At 35.7% G+C, this 22,219-nt stretch overlaps 1 protein-coding gene across 1 annotated transcript in view; it reads left to right on the forward strand.

The window, feature by feature from the left end:
• The window catches only part of LOC133523769 (protein embryonic gonad-like), a 162,632-nt gene extending 142,578 nt beyond the window's left edge, over positions 1–20,054 (forward strand). The window contains exon 3 of the mRNA XM_061859499.1: positions 17,213–20,054. Within this exon, the coding sequence (XP_061715483.1) occupies positions 17,213–18,124 (912 nt within the window). The 3' untranslated portion in view covers positions 18,125–20,054. The remainder of the gene's footprint in view (positions 1–17,212) is intronic.
• The last annotated feature ends 2,165 nt before the right edge of the window (positions 20,055–22,219 follow it).

Genomic DNA, 22,219 nt, shown 5'->3' on the forward strand with positions numbered 1-22,219 from the left:
CGCGCCGCGACTCATTGAGTGGGCGCGACCTTTTCGTGTCACAACGATGTGACACCACACGAATTATGTTTGTATTGTAAATTGGTTGGAGTTTGTATGCGATTGGTTTGACCTGTGACGTTAAGTTCATGTTTATAATTTTATAAAACCTGGTGCAAAGGTTGTTCATCGCCATTCAACCTGGCAACGCGGCTAGTGTGATGGGTACCTTTGCGCCGGGGACAACTCGGGAGGTACTATTCAACTAGGCTTAAACTATTCTTAAGTTATAATTGTTTTGTTATTTTTTATGTCATGATTTTTTTATTCCATTATCGGGTTTACATAAAAATGACACAAAAATAACATTTTCACCTCATTTAAAAAAAATATATAATAATGAAGTGATAAGCACTTACTATAATGAAGCTCACAGTCGCTGGGGTAGATTACGCTGTGGTTTTTGGAGTGACAGCCAGGTACTGGAAAAGGTAGTAAGTAATCCTAATATTATGAATTTTTGAATTTTTTCACCAATTTGCCAGAGTCTGGTGCAAATATTTTTTGAATCTATGCGTGTTCAATTATGTTTTAACGTGCATAGATAATTTTAAAGTCTTGTCATTAGCCTGCCATTTTAACTGCACACACAGGAAAATATGTCAAAATTGTTAAATTAAACATGAGGATTGTGCAACCCAGAATATAGCCAGATGCTCCTTCATACTTAACACAAGTAATATACAAGCGTATTAATACCCTGTTAAGATAAAAGACCTCTTTATCATAATAGTCTCATATAGACATACGGCCTTTCGACCTAGGACGTGACATAATGAGCGTCAGCCATGTGTGGGCGGGCACGCTTTTGTCGCATGTCATGTCGTTTGACTTAACGAGAGTTTAATACGACAAGACGCATAACTACTGTTTAATACGGCTGTGTTAAGTACTGTTTTTGACGGGTCTATTTTGACTAGTTAGTTAGTGCTTCTGGGCATTTTCCGCAAATCGACAACCATTGTGCCTATTTTGCGTGAAACGAGGTAGCGCTACTCTAACCACCCCAGCTCCTCCACGAAGCCTAGCAAAGTTTTCAGGTTGCTAATTGCCTCTCCTAGTGTGCACGGAGTCCCTAGGTATTTGTTCCTGTATACTTCTACCTGTTTGCAGTCTAGGAGAATATGTTTTGTTGTTTCTTCTTCTTCCATGCACGCTCTGCACATGGGGCTGTCCGTTTTACCCATATTGTGTAGGTGTTTGTTAAGTGTGTTATGTCCTGTAATTAATCCTACTATTTTACGTAGTTGGTGTCGAGGTGTTTTCAGTAGTATTTTGGTGAGTTTGTGGTTCAGTTCCGGTAGAAAATCCTTAGTCTGCCTGCATGTGTCCATTTCATTCCAGTATTTATTGTGCAGTTGTCTGTGATGTAGGTCTAGCTGGTTGTGTATATAGGATATTGGTAGGGGTATGATGGGCTCGGGTCCATATGCCGGCGTTTCTGAGCCTTTCCTGGCCAGTTCGTCCGCTGCATCGTTTCCTCTTGATCCACTATGCCCCTTTATCCATTGAATTGTTACTTTGTTGCCTTCTTTGCTCACTTCCGTGAGGCTTCGATGACATTCGAGTATGAGCTCTGAATTAAGTTATATTATTATTATATATTTTGACTAATATATGTTCTTATATTGCACTAGTATGGTTTGTTACATTTCAGGCTGCTCTAACACTGGCGGCCCGATTCGAAATTTAAAAGTACGTCAAAAATTTCCTAAAGATACGATATGGATTGGATATCCCAATGTCAAAAGTGACGTTTTTGTCTGAAAACGTCACTTTTGACATTGACATATTGAATCCATATCGTATCTTTAGCAAATGTTTGACGTGTCTTAAAGTTTGAATCGGGTTGTGGCTCTTAAAGTGCTGATCTTATGCAACAGCTAAAACCAGTAATTTAGATATATATCTATGTATCTTAATTATGTAAATTAATGTATCTAAACTGAACAGAACTCAGAACTTGTCCTAATTTAATGAAGTTACGACAAATTCTGTGTTCTGAACCCCTGGTATAAATTTCTTCGATAGCGTGATGTGACGTATGCGTTTGCGTTAAGTCTCATTTTGTATGGGATTTAGAAGCAGCGTACCAAGCGGGACGTTTTGGAAACTCTAAATACCATACAAAATGACACTTAACGCAAACGCGTACGTCACGTCACGCCATGGAATAAATTTACACTAGGGGTACCGTACTAAAATTTTACTAGTGGTTTACTTCAATTTGTCTGATAGCTGTTTTAATTGCCTTCAAAGTTTACTTTACAACATATTGCGAAGTAAATCGTAGTATCTAGTAAAATTTACATTTAACAGCCTACAGGTGTTAAGACGACAGTGGAGGACCTGCGCGAAATCACCTTCTCATACAAACGTAGTCCTCATTTTCCTCTCTGGATATTAACATTATTGAAAATATTTTGACAGAATTTGTTGTATATCAACCACAGCTATGCCTCTGCGTTTGATTTTTTTCGAATTTTTAATTATTATAGGAGTTAAAAATTTTGTATGAAAACTGTTTTTCGCTCCTATTTTTTATAATAATACAAAAATCGAAAAAAGTCAAATGTAGGGGCATAAAAACAAATACAAATATATATCAAATTAAGTAGGTAAAAATATTTTCCAAAATGTCAATATCCAGAGAGGAAAATGGGGACTACTTTTGTATGGAGAATCGGCTGTCCTCTTTTCTCTTAAGTCCGTTTTCTAAATCATCATTTACCTACATTTGAAATCATCTTCATCTAGAATAGCAACGAATGACCTTTTACGTCCGTTCACCGCTAGTATTAGTCATACGTCAGCGGTGGGACACATTTCTGTTAATGAATTCAGCTTCTTTATACCTTTCTCTCTTATGTTTATTCACGGTTTATCTCTGTCGCGCACGGGCCGATAAAATACCTTCTATGCAGCCTCAAGTTATAGGATATAGCGGATAAGATTTATACATAAATAATTTTCCTACGCCTTCATACTTTTTACGAGCTGAAAGGAGTCTCAAAGTAGTACCGACAAGTTTTTTTGGCACAGCCAATTCCAAGTTTTATGAACATTGAATATTTGGAATAATTTCGGTATTCGTGACCATTTTTCTACCAACCTGGTGCTTTGGCTATAAAGAAGAAAAAACATGTTATCAGCTGCATTCGCAGCGCATAGCTTGCACAGGCAGTGAATATGTTAACCGACTGTCAGGCCAATTCGAACGTACACTGACATCAGAATGACATCCAACAGATATCATTCAGTTATCGTGTATTTCGCTCGTATTTTTCCGTACATATATTTGATTAGCGCAGGCGAGACACACGATGAATAAATAATATCATTCTTATGTCAGTGTACGTTCAAATTGGCCCTAAAATTGGTATTTTCATCAGTACACAATTTATAAGAAAACTCGACTTTTAAAATATATTTGAAGCTGCAACTCTCCGAATGATCAATATGAATGTTTTCATTACTATGTGTAACTACTTACTGGGTACTTTGTCTAATTAAAAATTAATAAAAATAATTAATAAAAAATATATTTCAACAATTCAAAGGTTGTGAAGTCCCTAATCCACATTGGGTTAGCGTGGGTACTATAGCCCAGCAGTGGGGCGTATATAATGAGAATTATTATTTCATGTATCAGCGAGCTCTAAATATAAAACTTATTAGCCTCACCTTGTTTAGCAGCACAAAAAACCTAAAGGCACTGTAAAAACCGCCTTAAAAGAAAAATATTGAATCGCCTATCGCTTCTAACTCAAACTAACCTTTTAGTTTCGTAATCAGAGCTTATGGTGGCCATTTTTTATAGCACAGGTCATCGGACACTGCTGGTGTCGTATTGTATTCTTTATGGAGGAGATTTAGAGCCTAAACTGGGTGAGGTGATAAATTTATAGGCTCTTATCACGCTGGAGAACGATTTAATAGTTTTATTTTAAGGAATTGAATAAAACCGACGGTCATTGGCGTTACGAAGGAGCGTTCTAAGTACAATTCTAAGCAAATATTTAGGTATTAAAAAAAAAGAATTACCTAAGCTTACTGTTAGCGCGAGATCGGCCCGATTCGTAATTCAAAATACGTCAAATATTAGATCTAGATACGATATGTATAGTATATGTCAGTGTCAAAAGTGACGTTTCTTCAAACAAAAACGTCACTTTTGACAGTGACATATCCCATCCATATCGTACCTAGACCTAATATTTGACGTATCTTAATGTTCGAATCCAGCCATATGTAACAAAAATAGTGGGGATCTGTTTAAGGGCATATTCGGTATCTTAATTCTTATTCTGATTAGTAAAAAGTACCTACAAGAAAAATGTTTCGAAGCGAAAGAAAACAAAAATATGGGGCAGGTCGTCCAAATCGGCCAATACCTACTCCATACAAAGACCAAAAATCTTTAAATGTTTAGGTCAATGTAAAGTTGAATGGAATGATGTATTTTTAACAACATGAAGAACGTTTTTACTGATGAAGAAAGTTTTACTGATGTAACTGACATTAATTGCTGTTGACAATTTGAACACAATATTATGTTTAGATGATGAAGCACACTTTTTTCGAGCACAAATTAGATAAATGTCATCGAATGACGATCAATGAGCGTTGAATTGAAATTGATGGGTCGTCAACGTGAAGTGGTTCATTCAAGAAGTTTTACATAACGGTACATATACAATTAAATATAAATGAAGTCTGGTTGATTAATATTCGGCCTGATTATAATTTTGATACACATAAAAACTTAGATCTGGATATACGACGATATGGATCGGATTTGTCCGTGTCAAAAGTGATGTTTTTATTTGTAGTAACGTCACTTTTGCAATTATGAAAGTTAGAGGCAAGGAACAGAATCTCCATATACCAAAAAGTGTCCGACAAAAAACCATAAATAGGTGGCGCTACAATACCTAGAATACTTGAGAAAAAATGTAATCATAGACAGCACATTTCACTCCGTCAATAACGCCTAGGTTCTTAGCTAATCTAGCGCTACTCTGGAGAGATTTGGAACTATTATTTATAGCTGACAACTGGACACTTTTGCAACAGTTCTGCCTAAGGAGATTCCATATTTGCAATATTAAAATTAGAATCAGGCTGATAGAAGATTTAAATCTTCAAATTATTAGGGGAACGTCGTTAAAATATCCTATACGTACTATATGTTTTTTGTATAGAATAAATATCGATTATTTAAATTACATGATGGTTCTATAGTTACCAAAATTCTGAATACCTAAAAACTAAGACCCATTTACGTATAGTTCATGTCATTCACCACGACGCATGCATTAACTCATATAATCATGTTATTAAAGGTTATATTTGACAAATCCGCGCGCCATCGTGGTTGACACGAACAATATATAACAAAATTACTGGTTCTACATGTTGAGTAAGATCTGCACTTTCTGAGCCAGTCTATTACATGGCGATTTCTCATAACATAGTGAATACGATCTTCATGACGTGATGACTGACCGCAAAGACCACTAAAAGACGGCAAATGGACAAAATATACAAAGAAATGTCGCGAGACGCGGATGATGTCATAGTTCACAGAACCATGTGAAATGAGGAAAAGAATATGTCGTGGGAGTCGCACTGGCTTAGAAATTAGAGCGAAATATTGTCAAGTCACGCTTTTTTTTGCAAATAATGCTAAATGCAAACCAGAGGGGCGATTTTTGAATTTCGAGCACTTGATTTCACTTGAAAATCTGTAGAAAACGGAGAAATGCTATTTTTGAAATATGACGATAGAAATTGGGAATCTAGTGGTATTGACCACTCGTTTTAAATATTAGTAGTAGAATTCAAATACCTAGTAGCGGAGATATTATTAAAGGGAGAACATAAAATCGAGCGATCGAATCAAAAATCGCCCCCTAGTAACTTTACCGCGGTTGTCTTAGTAGAGTCAAACTGACATATGCAGACGTGATATTGATATGATCTGTTAATGTCAAAAGTGGATTTTTTTTAAGAAACGTCACTTACCCACAGATCATACCCATAACCTAATACAAATCAAATTCATAACCTGTTATTACAATCAAAATACGCCTTCTGGTGATAGTGGTGATACTAAAGTTACCTACGACGACCGGTTTGGCCTAGTGGGTAGTGACCCTGCCTACGAAGCTGATGGTCCCGGGTTCAAATCCTGGTAAGGGCATTTATTTGTGTGATGAGCATGGATATTTGTTCCTGAGTCATGGGTGTTTTCTATGTATTTATAAATATTTATATATTATATATATCGTTGCCTAAGTACGCTCAACACAAGCCTTATTGAGCTTACTGTGGGACTTAGTCAATTTGTGTAATAATGTCCTATAATATTTATTTATTTACCTACTATATTTTGATTGAAATCACTTCAAGACTAATGATGATAAAATATTATACTATCTATTTTTGAGGAATTTTGCCTACTTACATAATTCCTAACAATCAAGAACAATATGTGTCACAATAAAGCTGGTCTTAAAGAATCCTGTACATAAGTAAATGTAGATTGAAAGAGTTTTTGCAAATAAAAACACCGTTTTGAGGAATAGTATTGTAAAATGCTAATTCAAATGTTTGATAAAATTTCATTCACCTTTTAACCTAAAATCATCTGCCCACTACAAACTTAATTATACAAAACAAACAAGACAATACTTAATTATGAATTCTCAACGGAATTTAAAACGAGAGACGGACAGACAAACATCCGCCCATACCATAGTTGACCAAACTTACAGCCAACAAAATCTTATTCACGGAAAATTAGGACGTAATTTCGTAGATATTAGCAGTGAAATTGCTTGAAAAATAAAGGGGACTTACGATATTTTGGAATATACATTTCAATAAAATTAGCATTAAGTGTGGAAGATTTTCTTTTGATGCGTTTCTGGTAGTATATGGTAATCGGGTGTAAACTTTCTTGGGATTTTCCTCCTATGAAATATACTGTGGGTATCATAGGCCTTTTATTTAACACTTTCTATCTTCATTTCAGTCATTAGCGGCAAAATGTAATAATTAAATCCACTTAATGTATTTAAATAATAATTATAATAAAATTATTTATTGTGCACTACTAGAGAAAAGTTCATTTTACAAACAAAGACAGGACTTAAATGAGTAGGTAACAGCAGGCGGACTTATCGCTATAAAGCGATCTCTTCCAGCCAACCTTCAGATAGCGAATCAGTGGCAAGAAATAAGCTATTGGGCAGTGCAAAACATTTTAATATAAACTCTATTTTTTTATTTAATGCATATCAAATAAATAAAGTAAATAATTTATGAAGTGTAATGTTTTGAAAATTTGTGTCCCGCCGAGTTTCTTGCCGGTCCATATTGGGATATCCTCCAACAATTTAGGAGGGATTATTTAAAATCTTTTCGGGTCAGAGGTGTAGGGTTAGAGACGGCGTAGCTTTATTTGACGTTCATAAGCGGATTGTAATATGCCTACTTGATAAATAAACTATCTTTATCAGTATACATTCTTGAATTCTTCTCAATTTTCATATCTTTTGAAATATCTAGGCATAGTATCATAAATAGCAGCCAGATATTATCTGCCTATATCTTTTGGAAGACTATATGGCATATGTCAGTTTCCCCATACTCTTTATAGTATATGTCCATTTGGATACAATCGACAGGGAAAATGTTAATTAAATCGTGAGTTTTTGCTTCTATGCGTGATGGTCGTGATGTTATTATTATTAGCACTACTGTAAATAAAACAAATGTGCATTAAAGATAAACGGATATGGGTCAGAGCGATCAGGGTGGAATGATGCACCGCTACCAATGCAGTGCCTGCGGCGGTGGCTATTATGTGGGTGGTGGGTGATAGGCTGAGCGACAAGCGGAGCGTTAAGCGGAACAGGGCTGTCCGTTGTCATGATTTGGCGTGAAAACGCTAGGAATAATTGACTTGCATTTCAGAAAACAGATCTGTACTAGTACATATTATGTATAATATTATCCGGGGTCACGCCATTTTTTTCAAAGCCAGTCAAGTATAATAATATTCACTTGTATCAAGTCATGTGTATGTGTGTAACTAAATAGTTTGAAGACTACGGTACTACTTAGTTATTTTTAAACTATGAAACTGGGGCTCTGAGGCTCGCCGCCTGATTGCAGAACTGGGTCGGCATCTTCGGGAGTGCAGTGCAGCGAGGAAATGCTGCAGGCATTATGGGTACTTTTGAGCCAGGTACGATACAGGGTGGAGGCGCATATTAGGTTACTTACACATATGTATTAGTTTTTAGGTCTATCGTTTTAGTATCTTGTATTTATAATTAATATTGATGTTTGTTCGATTACATTACACTGTTGTTTTGATAATTTAAATTTGTGGTAATAAATACTAATTTAGTACAAGTTAATACGAAATTAGTCTAAGGTCACCCTCCAAAGGAAATTTATTACTCCCTAGCCGCTGCCCCTAAAGTTTTCTATCAACTTTTCGGGTTAAAGATATTTATTATTCTCAAAAAAAAATTAACATTTCACTTCATGAGACTTAAAAACTATTTACATACATGCCATGCAATTGCGCCCGTGAGCTCTGATTTTATACTTACATTATTTGCAAATATCACAATAACAACATTCACATTTTACCATATTGCTAATTTAAACTTAACACAAGACATGAACATCACAGACTTACTTTGATTCCGTTTGTCGCCACACTAACTCCGCACCATAAGGATTGATAGCCACAGCGTGAGAACGGCAAGTGGCCGTGGCACTCGCCATTACGTTGAACTATTGTTTGCTCTGTATGTACCATTTATCAACGGTGACGTCATTTTGACGTGGTCACGTCATAATTCAATCGGATCAAAGCACGTTTTTGCCTTTTCGGGATAGATGATGGGTCGCCTGAGGCTTGATAGAGCCCATTGTTTGCGTTTTCAATCGAAGGGTACTAAGTGAAAATCATTCCTTTTTTCGACTATGTTATTGACAAACAAGCACACGGCCCCTAACACTCCGCACCCTCGTTGAGCTCTGGCAACCTTACTCGCCGGCTGGAACACAACACTATGACTAGGGTCTAGTGTTATTTGGCTGCGGTTTTTTGGTAAGGTGGAAGTACTTCGCCAGTTGGGCTCTGCTCTAGATCTGGAATGACATCCGCTGTGCTGTACCCTACCACACAAAGCGAGATGGCATTCACAATGCCCATACCTCTCTTTTGGACGTAGTTTAAGGACGTAGCCGGGTCCGAAGAAAATCGTGCCTCAACAGCACTCAGGGACTCATTGTTTCGAAAAATGCTGTTTCCTCACTGGCAACACACAATTCACCTATGTAGTTATCTACATAGGTGAATTGTGTGTTGCTTGATGTGTGAGATTGACGAGAAATGACGCAAGCCCATATTAAGTAGCCCAGCAATTTACTTCAAGTAATAAAACCACGCAAACCACAATTAAATGTTATTCTGATCAAAAGATAGATTGCAAAAATAGTAGGGTCTATACTAACCGTATGGATCAAACAAGAATATGCTTATGAACAATGTGCAATATATTCCAAGACAGTTAAATTTCTACAATCGTGTACGTCAAACAGCATTCGTTAATACTTAATACGTTCTTATTTGGGTATTTTTAAAGTAATGAGTTGACTTTAGATAGTTTAGCACTTCAAATAAAAATAAAACGAATCAAATATGAGGTTGACCATCGAGTTCTATGCATTCACGATTAAATAAAGTAACATATACATTCATTTTGAACTTTGAATATATTTGCTATGTTTTTATTTGCGTATACCTAGAAAAGAAAGTAAGAAATTAATTATAACTTAACCTCCTAGCGCTCACGTGATGGTGCTACCTATTGTTTTTATTAAGTTCCATGAAATATAATTCATGTTCAATTGGAATTGGGCTGTATTTGTTAAAACAAAATAAAAACAATACTATTTAAAATTGCAAATTTTGGACTTTTTCTGCTTTAGAAGTAGAGGTGGATAAATTGAACCTTTTAAACATTAAATCTGCAAACCAGGTGAGTAGTGATGATTCGCACCGACATCTAGTAATGCGGTCGGTATACACCCGGCTAGCATAAGTCACAGGTTGCTCAAGGGGTCACTCGAGGTCATGTCGCAACGTAGCCGGGCATTGTCGGAGGATTAAACGTTAGCTTTTTGTGCATAACACATGCAACGAGATGTGAGATGATGTTCAATGAGATTTCGCTTAATTGGTATAACTTTTGACATTTAGTAATAATAAATAATATATTTTAGGACTATTTCACACAGATCGACGAAGTCCCACAGTGCTCAGTAAGGCTTGTGTTGTTGTAGACGACGTTACATATAATATATAGTTATATACATAGAAAACAACCCTTGCTAAGATTCGAACCCCGGATCTTCTCCGTAGTGACCCTGCCTACGACGCAAAAGGTCCCGGGTACAGAAGCAAAAGAAGAAGAAGAAGGTATTGGGTATTGGGTTCATAAGAGTTGGAATCGTTTATAATATGTGTGGTTTAAATATCATTCAATGGCGTTTTTGCTATACAAACTAAATATGAAAAAAATAATGTATGTCCCTTTCATAATACTTATTGACCTGATGTAAAATCAACATCAGTATCGTGGCATGCGCATCCAATGCAAACTAACCTCAAATACATCTCCGCCCATCCTAACCCCGTGGTTCATAGAAAGTGAATGGCGACCCCAGACTGTAATACTTTAATTTGTCAGACACTGCGTCCGTCAATCCTTATGTTATGAGGGACTTTTACTTTTGAGATAATGCCTCTTGGGATACGAACGATCCGGGGGCAATGTTTTGAGTATTCGCTCTAAAAGAAAAAGATTTTGATGTACACTATAGACTAAAGATCACCGGCTAAGATCTATAACAACATGGTGGCAAGCTTGGAAGCTAAAATTATTTTTTATTGTATAATAAGTGTCAGTTACGAATAAAATATTTGAGCTTATGTTATGGAGACCTTAAAAAAACATTTGACATTATGAAAAAAAACGACTTAAACCAACAATTACGAAAAAAATCATTTAAATGCGATTTTCCCCTCCGGCCGCGTACGCAACCAGAGCTTCGTAACCAGATGTGATCGAAAACTATTTCTGCCTTGTACGAAACCGGTTGCGATCAAAAACTAATTTCGTCTTACCCGCAACCAGTTACGATCGAACACTTCTCGTTCTTACACGAAACCAATGTCTGGGCCATCTAGCTATAGGTTTTTTTTTTCAAATATTTTGTCATGATACTCATGATAATTTCTTATCCTGTGCATTTTTTGGAAACTATTGATTTAACAAAACTCAATATAACATATTTAGATCTTACATGAAACCTTTACAGTGGGTAATATAACAAATCACTGGCCACTTAAACATTACTTCAAGTGAGTTCTAATCTGATTACTCTAGATAATGTCATTATATTGTTAGCTGTCATTGGTTATTATTCGCATGTCTGCAAATAATCTATGTACTCTGTAATAAAAATGAATGATATAAACGCTGAAATTGATTTTATTACGACAAGAAGAGGAGAACTGTTACAATTTTTGTGTTCTGATTTTTGACTAGATATATAACGTGTACAGTACTTATACTGTATAACAAGGTGTATAAATATAATCTTAGCTGACTTTATCAACGGTCGAAAGGTTTCGTACAACAAAGAAAAGTGTTCGATCGTAACTGATAACTAGTAAGACAGAATTAGTTTTTGATCGCAACCGGTTTCGTACAAGGCAGAAATAGTTTTCGATCGCATCTGGTTACGAAGCCCTGGTTGCGTACGCGGCCGAAGGGCGATTTTCCCTGAAAGGGTTAACAGGTCTGATACGAGTAAATACTATTAGAAGTAGGTATTAGAACAAATTAAATTATTTTCAGAAAATATTTTATTTTGTTTTTATTTCAAGTAGAAACACCACTATATAAATTATAAACTGAAATAAATGTCATATACGAAGAAAAAGTGACCAAGGCCTCCAGTGCCCCAGGCTGGAATCGAACCAGCGTCCTCTGCTATTGCGGCAGGTGCCCGAGGCCGAGTGGCTCACTTTTTCTTCGTGTATGACATTTATTTCAGATCTGATAAATTCATGCTTATCTTTATTAGGTTAATACTTATCTTTATTAGGTCAAATCTTTACTACTTTTGCTGTAACTACACAAACTTGATCATTAAATAACTGAAGCCTCCGCCAACCGATACGTCTATAAACTTCCAAACGTTAAGACTTTAAGCAGTACCGAAAAACCGTGTACCTAATTTATAAGAAAGAATAGTTTATGATACCTTCACCGTGAGAACTGTGCCCCGCCCACGCAGATTCCACGGACATTTGTCACGGGGCTTGTAAAATTGTTGAAAAATGTATTGTGGCGTAACCATTATGGACGTCGGTTTTATGCGGATATGATATTTTGAGAGGTTTGTTTGGCTTGCAGTGAACGGAATTTTGGGCGTCGATTTGAATTGGATTTTTAAAATGATCGCTGAAAATAATATGATCTATCGAGCACACATTAAGGTGATTTTCATTAAGATTATAATAAGGCAGTTAGCCTTATATAATATAAACAAATGTTTGAAAAACAATAAAATACAAAACAGTAACGTTAACTGTTTGAACATTTCTAAATATTGAAGAAACGATAAAAATAAACGAATTGTCACTACATTTTGCTAATCAAAAGAGTAAAATTTACTGTCTTTTGGAACAGTAAAAGTCATATATGGAACTGCTTAAAGCATTAAACATTAATGCAATTTCAATTGTTTTAAATGTTTTTTTGTTCAATATAGGTCTTTTTACGATTATATACCTATTTGGCAAAAAAAATATGCTAATATGTGACAGCGGCCGTCAAAACGTCCCACTTTGTCGCTTGTGATAAGGACGCCTTGTCAGATTATTTTTATGTATAAAGATACAAACAAATCTCGTCTTTATGGCAAGCAAAAAAAGTGGGATTTTTGCCGGCCGCGGTCAGCTATATCTAACAGTGCAATATCTACTGGTTTCTTCTAATTTGTCTTGACTGCTGAAGCTAGTTTTAGATTCAATGAGGTTTTTCGTTCTCCTTTTAGGCACGGAACAAAATACACAAAAGCTCTTGTCTAAAGAGCTTTCTTTTGTAAATATTTCACGATTATTATGATGAGAAACTTTTTTATGATTGGAGTATATTACTCCTAATATAAATGGTAAATTAAAGTTATAAATATAACAATATATAGGACATTCTTACACAGATTGACTAAGTCCCGTAGTAAGCTCAAGAAGGCTTGTATTGCGGTTACTCAGACAACGATATATATATAATATACAAATATTTAAATACATTGAAAACATCAATGACTCAGGAAAAAATATCTGTGCTCATCACACAAATAAATGCCCTTACCGGGATCGGAGCCCAGGACCATCGGCTACATAGGCAGGGTCACTACCAGTGTTGGCCGAACGTTAATTAGAATTGAAAATATTGTAAATTAAACCGTAAACTTTAACCGTCCGTTACAGTTCAATTTATAATGGTTAATTTTCAATTCTAATTAACGTTCGGTCAAAATTGGTCACTAGGTCACTATCCACTAGGCCAGATCGGTCGTCAAAACGTTACGTTAAGTTAACGTAAGTTATCAGTTTCATAAACAGAATTAGGTATCAATTCCAGTTGTAAGTTAACGTAAGTTATCAGTATCATAAACAGACTTAGGTATCAATTCCAGTTGTAAAGTTAACGTAAGTTATCAGTTTCATAAACAGAATTAGGTATCAATTCCAGTTGTAAGTTAACGTAAGTTATCAGTTTCATAAACAGAATTAGGTATCAATTCCAGTTGTAAATAAACTGACATCTGAGTTTGATAACTTAATTTACACTTACTTTCTATCTAAAACGATGTAAGTTTACAACATACAGTTCCATTTAAGCCCTTTTATATCTCAATGCTAGTTTGTATAGATGTGCAATTCTCGCCCTATTCAATGTATCTATTTTACATGTCCATAAATCAAAGGGATTGCTCAATTTGGCAATTTAGCTGTGTTTAAATATCTCCTGCTGATATCTAATAGTGATAGCTGTATAAATAGGAATATATTACTAGTGTGTGACCGCTACTGCAAGAGGTTGGGTCAGATTAGATTATGGTCGTATATTAGTGTACGTGAAATCACATTAAAGGTATGATGATACGAATATCTGTACCCCTAGTGTAAATTTATTGATGGCGTAACGTGACGTACGCGTTTACGTTAAATCTCATTTTGTATGGGATTTTTAGTTTCCAAAACGTTCCGCTTAGCGCGCTGTGTCTAAATCCCATACTAAATGAGACTTAACGTAAACGCGTGCGTCACGTTTCTAAATCGAATAAATTTACAGTAAGGGCTCTGTGCTCGACTATACATATTTATATATAGTGTATTTAAGATACGACCGCATAGCCAAAGGGTAGTCACTTTAGGCTTTAATGACATGACAAAAACAGACCTAAACAGACCTAAATGGTCACGTACAATGGTTATGGTGGTTAGTGGTTTAAGAGGAATGAGCACCCTTCCGAGGTTTTCCCGAGAGTCTACAGCTACAGTATGGGTTTCTTCAAAAAAGGAGTGTACAGGTTTTTAAAGGGTGGGCAACGCGCATGTTACACCTCTAGAGTTGCAGGCGTCCATAGGCTGCGGTGACTGCTTGCCACCAGGCGGACCGTATGCTTGTTTGCCACCGCCGTGGTACTAAAATAACTCAGCAAGCTATGTATCACTTTGTGTTAACTCAAAACTTCGCATTTAATGACGCGACGTCACAACTGTCACATGTGACTATCATGTACGGTCAACCAATTTGATTCCTAGGCCACTATAGAACCATGTCATAATGACTTCTACGACATGCATGTCATGTATAGAGTAGTTAAAGCGACAAGGTTCTATAGTGGCCTAGGATTCAAATTGGTTGACTGTACATTGCCGCTCGAAAAATGTACAAAAATGAATTATGCTCTGGTAGTTAAACTAAATTAAGAATAACTTTCAGGATCGTTCTATAGCTCCAAAACCTACGTCTAGTTTAAGTTTGTGGTTATATCAAAAATATACAGTGTATAAACAGTCTTAATAAAAAAATATACAACTCTTAAATCGAGCTATACTTTTGAAGCCATAAGAATTTTAGGATATATTTACGCTATGTGTCTTCATTTTTTTTATGTATTCTGCTGTGGCGTTAAATAAATGCATTTTCTTTCTTTTTTTTCTTTCAACCACAACAAAATGTAAGTTTTACCTAGAGAAAAATGCAGCTTTTAACTATACAAACAGCCAAGCAGAACTGAACTCAAATAATTTAATATTAAGTAGTAATATAATATTTTAATGTCTAGAATCATAAATAGTCGTAAGCAAAAACGGGAAAGTAATATATTCGTAGTCTAGTAAAACACAACATAGTTAGTCATCACAAAAAATATTTTGACAAAATAAAATCAAGTCACGTACAGCATTCTGCAGAACAAGCGCTCAATTAGAACACTATCTGTAGCTTGATCCGCGCCCATAAGGCAGAAGGACTTATCTGAAATTTCTAATCAACTGACTCACATACATGCGTTTGTTAAATGTTAGCTTTAGTGATCGTTTTAAACAATTTTGAATACTTGCTTAAAATAAATTAATTTTATTTATTTAAAATTAAAAGTTTGTTTCATACATAAATATGTTAAATATATAATTAAATTAATAAAATATTTGTTCGATTAAAAACCACAAACAAAAGTTATTATGTGGGTAAATGTACACTATATGAATTCAGGTAAGTAAAAATAAAATGACGAAATCAAATAAAAGGTTTTGAGACTTAAGCTTCATATTTTTATAACAAAAATATAATTATCCTAAATTCGTGTTTCCTCTAAATAAAACTTGAATTAACGTATAATTTAAAAAAAAAAAAAACAATATTAAAACATGATCGAATTCATCGAATCCTCTTATTTTTCTAAATTAGTCAGAACCACAGATCAGTCAGAACCCATTTTACTAGTATATTGGGATCATCTCAACTAGAGTGAAGCAGTTTATACGCCCCCACCTCAACAGAGCACGTCCTTATCTCGTAAACACCGGTAACAAGTGTGTTATAAATATTATCTTTCTCGAAATGGCCTTTATCTTTCGCCAATTTACTCTTAATTTGAGCTTTGGGCTCTTTAAAATAAATATTATGTCTGAAATTGAGAAACTTTTGTAGATACTTAACTACGTTAAAACTTCAGTTAGTACCGATAACAAATTTTAAATAAATAAACCTTCTCGTACAATTTAATTCAACTTATTTAATTTAGGTACTTATATATATTATAATAGCGTGGTGGTGGTATTCTGCTTTCTGTAATTAAGCTTAAGTGGAAAAAACGTTTTTTTTTGCTATAGTAGAATTTCAACACAGTTAAAAACCTAATTTGAAAATCTCATTTCGATAACACTGTAATTTAGATGAAACTCTGTGCCGCAGATCGAGTAAAAAGTACTTTGTAAATGGATTTCCATTTGAAAATACCGAACCGAAACACCGAGTCAAAGCAATAAACGCAAATAAATATCGTTATAAGCCGAAATAACGAGACAACCCATTATTTAGTCCAAGTGTACCCGCCACAGCCGAAACTGTAGCACAATCACATATTTTACGCTTTTGTATGGGTTTAATTGAGAAAGAGGCTCAGCGGGGGAACATCCGAATTTATTTAAAATTCGCGTAAGAGTGCCATTACTTACGTCGAAAAACGTAACCGAGCCAACTCGCATCTGTAATATTAAGTGTGAGATACTGCCTTATTCGCGTTGACCCAGATTTTAACGGACCACAACGCTCTTTATGATGACTTTTTGAAAAATGTAATTTTTAATTCCGCGCCCAAACGAATTGAATTTCCCCACAGACGATTCTTTTAACTGTATCGATTATAAATCGCTACTTCTTATGCGACGCCAACGGAAGTCGATATTTTAAGCGTATTAAAGCCACCGTTTTTCGATCAAATTGGATTCTTAATTTCCGTTTATTAAAATTGCAATTTTTCTCATTTGTTACAGTCGTTCTTCGGGCGGACGTACAACAACCTGTCTTCGATATCTGAATGCAAGAACAATGGAGAGTGCGTTATAAACAAGAAGAATCGAACGTCGTGCAAGGCCTGCCGGCTAAGAAAATGTCTGTTAGTAGGAATGTCAAAATCCGGATCTAGATACGGCCGGAGATCTAACTGGTTTAAAATCCATTGCTTACTACAAGAGCAGCAGCAACAGCATATCCAGCATATGCAAACGAATAAATCGCCTCCAACCTTCAATAATTCTTCTATCAACACTTCCTTTCCTCCTATTAATCTACTGCCGGCCGCAGCCTTAGCAGAGTATTACAAAAGCTCAGAGAAGAGCCAATTCACCGAAGACGTGACGCGGCAAAGCATATCACCTTCAGACTCTGGAGCATCATCAGCTGATCCCGAAGACGATAATAGCTCTCGAAGCACTAGCGGCCTAAGTATATTCAGACCTGCTTCCTCGCCATCCAGTGAAAAAGACGTCAGGCTACATGCTGTTAGAAGCCAAACAAAAGACGTCAGAAAACGAAAACCTTCTGCGCTTCCACCGTCTCCTTTCGGGGCTACTCCTAGCTTTACCAGAACGGGAGCGTACCTACAACCCGTTCAAAATCTTCGATCGTTACCAACCGGTATTCCTACATGGCAGAACTGTAATGGTGGTGACCTGATCCTTCATTCTCCAGCAGTGGCCGGAGTGGCCATAGAACAAGACCAACCTATCGACTTGTCCATAAAGTCGGCTGTTCTATACCGTAGTCCAAAGAACGATGAGTTGAGCGACTCAGAACCGGAGTTGAGTATTGACATGAGTGAGGACAGTGCGAAAGATATTATGAAGAATCCCTTAGACTTGTCCTTGGTACCGAAAAGGAAGGAAGAAGTTCCTTTAACTGGTTAACTTAAGCTATACATGTCTTGAAATGGCCTATTCCAATGTCAATTTTATAGCGTTGAAATTGTACATTGAAGTCTGACACACCTACGTAATATGTAATAAGTGACTAGCAGCCTAATTTCAAAACGCTTGGTATTAACGAATTGACAGGCCTGACACGGTGGCAAAATCGTTTCCAAGTAAGCCTGGTAGACGCAAGATGGTCAGGGAAATTATTAAAGATTAAAATTCAGAATTTTTGTGCTCTGATTTAATATGTTGTAATGTTAGGTAGTAAGACATGTCACGGCCATGTAGTTATTTTCCTTTATAATAAGTAGATACTTAAGTTTCTAGTTTATTTCATACGAATACTCTGCCATACAGTATTTATTAAGTCTGTACATTTCTGTTTTCTTGATTACCTGACCTAAATACCATAATCATAACGTTTTATTTCGTAAATTTAGGTAGTCAATATATATTTTTATTTGAATTCAATGGACAAAATTACTGGTAAAATTTATTCAATATATGTTTGCCATATTTATATATTTTTTTAAATACAATCTGTGTCATAGCCCAGTAATTAAGCTAAAAGGTAAAAACTGTTTTTTTTTTCTTTCCTTTTTTTACTCATAAATTGTAGTTTAAAATGCCAGTTAGTCCTAACATGCCAGTGTTGTCTTACCAGATCTAGCAAATTAATGAAAGGGACGGGGGCCAGTTGAAAGCTCAAAATTAAAATGTACAAATAATAATAATTGAGACTTGTATTATAACTGCGACTAGGATAAAAGATTTTTTATAATATTTATTTTATTAGTGCATAGGCCAGTTTGTATTGAGTCATTTTTTAATTTTCACTTAGGTAATATCCTTTTTATAATTTATGTAGGTAGGTTAATGCGTGTTTTTTATTACTTTTTGTTGTTTGTTTAGATTGTTGGAGATTTTTTAATTACTTTTAGACATTCCATTTGTGAATTTGCTCAGTTTTTATGTACTTTTTATGATAAGTAAACAATTCCAATTCATTTACAAATTATTATACATTCCTGAGGCTGGTTCTCTTTTTGTCCTAAGTTATTAGGTGCCATGCAAAATTAGAATTAATTAATAACAAGAAAAACCGTAGTTTTTTTTTCTATCTGCTGTATGTGAAAACTATGTACAAAAAGTTACCTCTTTCCTTTCTTAATACAAAAAATAAACAGAATTTTAAGTTGAAATCTGTCTGTACTCAAGTAATTATTTTAATTATTGAAATAAAGTTGTTGTTGCTGTGTGATACGATATTTTTTATGTTTACAGTTTTACTTTTATAAATGAATCTTAATATATTGGAGGGAAATAAATATGAGTGCCTTTATACTAATTTGTTTTATTTTAATTTTAAAGTAAATATTTTACAAAAGGGAATTTTCTGAAGATTTATAGGTACAAGGGTTTCTTTTTCTGTAGCTAATGGTCAAAAATATGCACAGAAAAATAATCACCTGCTTTAACCGCCGAGAACAAAGTCGCAACACAGGAAATAACATGGATGGGTCCTATGGTCTATGGTAGAGTAAAGTTTGGCTTGCCAAAATTCCATTTTGATAACCTAATGATTATTAGGTACCCCGGCAACATCAATCCGTGAGGAATTGATACTCAAGTGTGAGCGCAACGAATCATATTATACATTTCTTAGCGCCACTTGCACCATCCCACTAACCTGGGGTTACCCGGTTAAAACGTCAATTCAGTGACAAATTGTACTGGTTACCATGGTAACTCCAGGTTTAACCGGCAATCCCGGGTTAGTAGGATGGCACAAGTGGCTCTTAGTGGCAGTTGCACCAAGCCCAATCGACAGACTGGACTGATCAACATCACTCAACAGAAAACTATGAAACTTCCCATACAATAAAATTTAGCAAAACTTTTAACGGTTACAGATGGATTGGTTCAACAGTACCCCTAGTGTAAATAAATTCGATTTCCAAACGTGACGTACGCGTTTGCGTTTAGTCTCATTTTGTATTGGATTTCGAAAGAGCGCGCCAAGCGGGACGTTTTGGAAACTCAAAATCCTATACAAAATGAGACTTAACGCAAACGCGTTCGTCACGTTATGATGTCGAGCAAAGTTACACTAGGGGTACTGATCCTTAATCTTGAACTTTAGCAACTGTTGAGATCACAACGAACAAATTAGCACTTATATATTTTTTTATACTACATCGGTGGCAAACAAGCACACGGCCCGCCTGATGATAAGCAGTCTCCGTAGCCTACGTACGCCTGCAACTCCAGAGGAGTTCGATGCGCGTTGCCGACCCTATCACTCCGCACCCTCGTTGAGATCTGGCAGCCTTACTCACCGGCAGTAATACAACACTATGAGTAGGGTCTAAGTGTTATTTGATTGCGGTTTTCTGTAAGTTGGAGGTACTTTCCCTGTTCTAGATCTGGAATAACATCCGCTCTGCTGTGCCCTACCAAACAAAGCGAGATGACATTCACAGTGCCCATACCTCTCATATATAATGCTACCAGGTAAGTTTTCAGAACAGCCAGGAGTTTTAACCTAAATATAAAATGGAAGCCTAGATGGAACAAACACATCTGAAACATACATAATCTACCAGTGTTGACTTAAGATGACTTTTTTTGTGTGATTTCCTGGCCTTCATTGCAAACCAATTTAGACTCTTGTCCAGTATCTTTAAAGTCCTTTTCAAGATTTAATGAAACGTAAAACCATGGGCTACTGTTTTATTCATTAGAGCTACCGTGAAATGCGTTATTATTGAGTTTGTTCTTAATTATCATTGTCCTGTTGGTACGGGCTTCTGGTGTCATTTCTGTTGAAAAGTTATAAATAATTAATCAGGATTTACTTTAAGATGCCGTAGGTTAAGAAAGCGGAGTTTTTGAAAATCGTACCGCTTTTTTAGATTACAATACCGTTTCCAACAGTTTAAATAGGAATCTTGAGAATTTTCTCTAGTGAATTCACTGATTCACATGGTTCATGAGATACAGTCTGTCACCAGGCTGTATCTCATGAACCATGATAGCTAGACGGTTGTAATTTTCACTGATGATGTATTTCTGTTGCCGCTATAACAACAAATACTAAAAAGTACGAAACCCTCGGTGGACGAGTCTGACTCGCACTTGTCCGGTTTTTAGATAATGGTACGGAACCCTTCGTGCGCGAGCCCGACTCTCACTTGGCCGGTTTTTTTAATATTTAATAATTTTGTCAACAACTCATTAAGTCACGACTTACAAGAACTTAATCCATCAATCAAACCAGTATGGTCCAGTTTAAATCCAAACAAAAAAATGTTGTCAACACACTGTACAACAAAAAATAACTTTGACAATGTCATATCCGATATGTTTATGCCATTTAAAAATCGAACTTAGGTCAAAAAGTGTAAGGTTTATTTTTAAACGGACAGAAGGATCTTGATACATATTTTTGTAAGATATTGATTGACATTCCGTCGAAGGAATAACTGTCGTTATCCTAATAAGGATACAATAAAACCTTAACAGATTTAATTGTCATAATTATACTTTCCGTTCCAATTCTGTCACCGTAACGCACTACGCACAAAACAACATTTAACCAATGGGTGATTCGGTGAAATTTTGTAAGTATCAGTTGGAGCAGCATGGTTGCATTTTTATCACTTGTCACTATGCCTGTTACTTTCGCACTTACATACTTGTTAGAACGAGACAGGCCCACCATCACTACCACCATTGACAGGCGATTAAAATGCGACCGTTCTTGGTCCGCAGGGGGCCGATTTTTGAATTTCGACCACTCGATTTCGTGTATTTTGTTGAATAATATCTCCACTATTAGGCATTTAAATTCACCTAATGGAATTGAAAACGAGTGGTCAATACCACTCGATTCGCAATTTCTATCGCTCGTGTTTAAAAAAATAGCATTACGCCGTTTTCCACAGATTTTCGAGTGACGAAATCGAGCGCTCGAAATTCAAAAATCGGTCCCCAGGTATCAGTTAAGATCATCGTTAAGACGAATTCCTTCGGCAAGGTTGGTCTATTATTCAAAGAAATGTATTCAACCCATATCAAGATTAATTT

This window comes from Cydia pomonella, chromosome 12 (assembly GCF_033807575.1).
Source record: "Cydia pomonella isolate Wapato2018A chromosome 12, ilCydPomo1, whole genome shotgun sequence".
Lineage (NCBI taxonomy): Eukaryota > Metazoa > Arthropoda > Insecta > Lepidoptera > Tortricidae > Cydia > Cydia pomonella.